Raw genomic sequence first — 4162 nt, 5'->3', positions numbered from 1 at the left:
CAGAATCGTCTTCTCCCGACGATTTGAAAGAACGAGGAAACCTCATTCCTTAGGCATTCCTCCTTTCCCGTAGTCACCAGTACGAATTGACGGTCCCGCCAGGCCATAATGCAACCCACAACTCACCATGCGCGCGCTCTCACGCTAAACAAACAACCCTGAAAAACATCGTTCAGCCGAGAACAAGTTCAGCCAATCACGGCTCGACTCTTATCCAATCGAAGTGCGCCAGAGAGTGGTAATAGCACCCGAATGGAGAGGAACAGCGCCGGATGGTGGCGGACGGAGACGGAGAAAATGCTCGGGAAATGAGAAAAACTCTTTTCCGAACCAGTGAATGCGGGAAAATGTGCGCTTCATTCGTGCTGCTCAGCTCGTTAAGTGCGGTCGTGTTATGCCGGGTCTAGTTTCACCAAAACGTTCTCGGGTGTATTGACGAGTGTACATGTGTTGGGTTATGTGTGGTCGGTTCTTATTTTAATGGTGGTTGATGAAGAAATATTGTTGAAAGCAATTTTACTGCAAATCGATAGTGTATGTGAATAATTTGCGAACCTGAAAATATATAACGTTTACAAAGAGCAGTGATTGCGATCAACAGTGAGTCGTGTGTTAGAGTTGCTTGTCCACAACCGAAGGCAGAAAGGAAATGAGCCTAACTGCTTCCACTGCAAAGTCGATCGTGTCGACGCCCTTTTCGATAAACGACATCCTCACCAGAAGCCGGCGGGTCGAACGCCACAGCTCGGGCGAATCGTCTGGCAACGAGGACGACATGAAGTCGTATTATCACTCACGCCATCATCATCACAGTCATTACCATCACCCGCAGCACCACAGTCGGCATCAGCATCAGCGCCGAGGTGCCGCCAGTGCCATAGAGTCCTCCGCAAGCCCTCGATCGACCGTGGAAGAAGGACTGTACGGTAAATTGGGCCTGAGCTATTACAACAACAATAATAATAATCGAAGCAATGACAACGGTACCGCGACGCCATTTTCCTTAAACGGATTGCCACCTGCCTTACGTCGTGGATCGCTCGATTGCTTCATGGTGGCATCGGATAATGATCGTGATAATGGACAAGAGGCTCCATCACGGCAGGACTCTAGCTCACACTTGCAAGATTGTGATGCGGGACCAACGGAACGTATCGCCAACATGTTGCTGGATGGATCAACCCGAGGAGCTGGCTCGGTGGCCTCTTGTTATCGACTTGCGAAGGCACCACATCATCGCAGTGAAAGTCCCATCGACATGCGACGTTTAACGGAAAACGATTCGGGTAAGCATGATCGACGGTGTAGTCGACGAAGGTTGTCATGGAAGATAGCGATAAATAATTAAGCTAATGTGTATGTCTGAGTGTGTCCCGAGCAAAAGTGGCTCTTTTTTCTTGGAGGGTGTATATGCTATTCGAGCTTGTGCACGTGTCCCTTTGTCCCGTTCGCAAATGTACCGAGTGTTAGTCAATTGCATTACACTACCTCTTTTCCCCACAGACTGTGACTCATCATCACCGTACACCAGTGCGCTGGGGCTACACAGTACCCAACAAACACCGATGCTCCCGAACGAAGAGATACCGTCCGCGAGGAAAAAACGGTCCCGCGCCGCATTCAGTCACGCACAGGTGTTTGAACTTGAGCGTCGCTTTGCCCAACAACGATACCTGTCCGGACCGGAGCGTTCCGAGCTGGCCAAAAACTTACGCCTCACCGAGACGCAGGTTAAGATTTGGTTCCAGAACCGTCGCTACAAAACGAAAAGGAAACAGATCCAGCAACACGAGGCCGCACTGCTGAGTGCAACCAAACGTGTTCCGGTGCAGGTGTTGGTGCGAGAGGATGGTTCTTACGGCCCCATGTTGGCCACTGGGCAACCCCATTACGCCACCGGACTTGATCCGGCCCTGTTGAACGTTTATCGACACCAGGTAGGCTTTGTGGAATACTTCATAATTCATTTAATCCTCCGGTTGATTGCTTACACACACACACACACACACACATTACCTTCTAACCTTTCATGATAGATACAGATGGCGTACGGAATGCCGGGTATTCCTCCGATGCCGTTTTCCTACTTCTATCCCTCGAAGATAGCCGCCGTACCTAATGGACCAATCGCACCATCCGTCGTCCTGCCTACACCATCTTCTTCCTCATCTACCTCCTCCGTTTCCTGCAAGCCAGCGGCCTCTACCCACCATGGACCGCTGGTTTCATCAGGGCCGCTCAACTTTTCCACACGCTGTGATAGCGATTCGGAAAATGTCAACTCAGCCGGACATCGGTCACGGTCGCCCTCGGAATTTTCGGGTCCAGGATCGGACGGAACACGACCCCGCAGTCAGATGGATATAGAACCAAGTGGCCACTGTAGTGTGCTTTCGTCCGGAGGTGAAGAGGACGAGTGCGAAAATGTGGAAATCGACTAGGCCCAGTTGCCAGTAGAGCGATCAAATGTAAATAGTGTTGTTTCCGATGAACATGTTTAATGCAGGAATTCTTGTACAGTAGGTTAAAGATGTTCCTGTTGTATGAACGACGTATGATGAAATAAATTAATTTTTGATAAATGACAAACAAGGCTTTTATTTGGAGAATAATTGAGGGTTTTGATAAAGTCAACGAGGCGGTGCGGGGGCCGAGGCGATAACGATGCCGGTCTTCGTACGGCAGGACCGGGGTTCAAATCCCATCCAGACCGCCTCCACGTACGCAAGGCTGACTTCTTTGCCACGGGTAAAATCAAGTCACAGAAAGCCAGAATTGGTAGGCCGAGACCTTTCAAGGTTATTGCGCCAAGGAAGAAGAAGAAGAAGAGAAAGAGTTAACGTTAAAATAATGAGAACATATTCCCGTTAGTGTCGCTCAGAGACGTTTGAGTTCTGTATTTTCTTAGCTGCTTCATTCTTGATTTATGGTTCAGATATTCCATGTTTTATACTTTGTATTTTACATCAAACTCAAAAACACACAACACATCAAATTCCTTCCCTATGGGTGGCCATTTGTTAACAATTGATTAGGGGAAATGATCAGTCGTAAAACTGCCCCAAACATTCAACTTCTTCCATAGTCGAGTCCTTCCCCTCTGGGCCACTATTGCCACCTAGTTAGACGAAGGGCAACTGTTAGTAGGATCGTAAAAACGTTTTCCACGGACCAGAATACTATAAACTGCTCGACCCGGTCCAAACAAACTGCCGATAGGTTTGGATGTGGAAGGTGCATCTCTATTCTTGAAGCGCTTGATTTATTCTTTGCGTAAGAGGACCACAGCTTCGAACTATCACTATAACCTTTACGAAATTCGCCTATTGCTGCATCCGTTTGCATTCGTCCCAAAAACTAGCTGCCCCGAAAAGGCGATAGGGTAGCACTTTCACCCTTGCGGTGTGCTGAATGATTGGAGGAAAGTGTGCGATGAGGATTATGGCCTGTGATTTTCTTAATGTTCCATTTGGAACGACGCAGGGCTTCAGCCAGCCCGGCAGTCCATCGTAAATCCTTTCGTATTGTTTAGATGTCCGTACGCAACATCTAAACTTTCGTGTGTGGGAAGTTGTTCTGGTGCTGGTGTTGGATCTGGCCGGGAATCTGGTCAAAAACCAATTGTTCGTTTCGCGCTGTGCGCCCAAAGACCGCACGCCCCTGGTGCATTACCGGGTCGACAGCATTGCGGCACTGTGTAATGGTGGCGTCGTAAAAAAGCGTCGACCATGAAGACGACCCCTCGGCCCGAAACCGAGATAAACAAAGGACGTTGCGTATCCGTTGGCCGTTGGTGAGCAAGAGGATCGTGAACACCGGAGGTGGCCGATCGCACGCGTCCTAACCTCAGCCCGCTTATAACGACTCTTCTTCAAAAACTCTCAGCCGCGGTTGTAGACCAATCCTCGGCCGCGGCCGTTACCAATGTGTTCACATGTGCGTTCGCATACAACGGGTGCTGTACTGCTTCCGTGACCGATGATGAAAAGACCAATTATTTAGATTATCTCCAGCACCGGGGACGCCGTACATGCGTCAAAAGAAGCGAGGAAAAGTCAAGTGTCCTAACCGTGGGTGGGTGTAATTTTGGTGCGAGGTGGAAAACAAAGCGCGTCTCGAGCAAACAGATAGACGCACAACACGTGTAAACAAAAACGGCAAA

General features: G+C 49.2%; 1 protein-coding gene across 2 annotated transcripts; it reads left to right on the top strand.

The window, feature by feature from the left end:
* The first annotated feature begins 338 nt into the window (after positions 1 to 338).
* LOC118507543 (homeobox protein bagpipe) lies at positions 339 to 2589 on the top strand. 2 transcript variants are annotated; one of them, XM_036046123.1, is made up of 3 exons: positions 339 to 1286; positions 1504 to 1937; positions 2043 to 2589. In XM_036046123.1, the coding sequence occupies exons 1-3, from the start codon at positions 650 to 652 to the stop codon at positions 2439 to 2441; spliced, it is 1470 nt and encodes a 489-aa protein (XP_035902016.1). In that variant the 5' UTR covers positions 339 to 649; the 3' UTR covers positions 2442 to 2589. The 2 variants fall into 2 exon arrangements, with proteins under 2 accessions (XP_035902016.1, XP_035902015.1); XM_036046122.1 differs by having other exon boundaries at positions 340 to 1286; positions 2037 to 2589.
* Positions 2590 to 4162: the final 1573 nt, after the last annotated feature.

This window comes from Anopheles stephensi, chromosome 2 (assembly GCF_013141755.1).
Source record: "Anopheles stephensi strain Indian chromosome 2, UCI_ANSTEP_V1.0, whole genome shotgun sequence".
Lineage (NCBI taxonomy): Eukaryota > Metazoa > Arthropoda > Insecta > Diptera > Culicidae > Anopheles > Anopheles stephensi.
Note: the sequence above shows the minus strand (reverse complement) of the source record. Positions and strands in the feature narration are given on the sequence as shown.

Coding starts and splice junctions, on each gene's coding strand:
- LOC118507543 (XM_036046122.1), top strand. CDS start 650: ATGAGCCTAACTGCTTCCACTGCAAAGTCGATCGTGTCGACGCCCTTT. Junction 1,287..1,503: donor TTTAACGGAAAACGATTCGG/GTAAGCATGATC, acceptor TTTTCCCCACAG/ACTGTGACTCATCATCACCG. Junction 1,938..2,036: donor TGAACGTTTATCGACACCAG/GTAGGCTTTGTG, acceptor CTTTCATGATAG/ATACAGATGGCGTACGGAAT.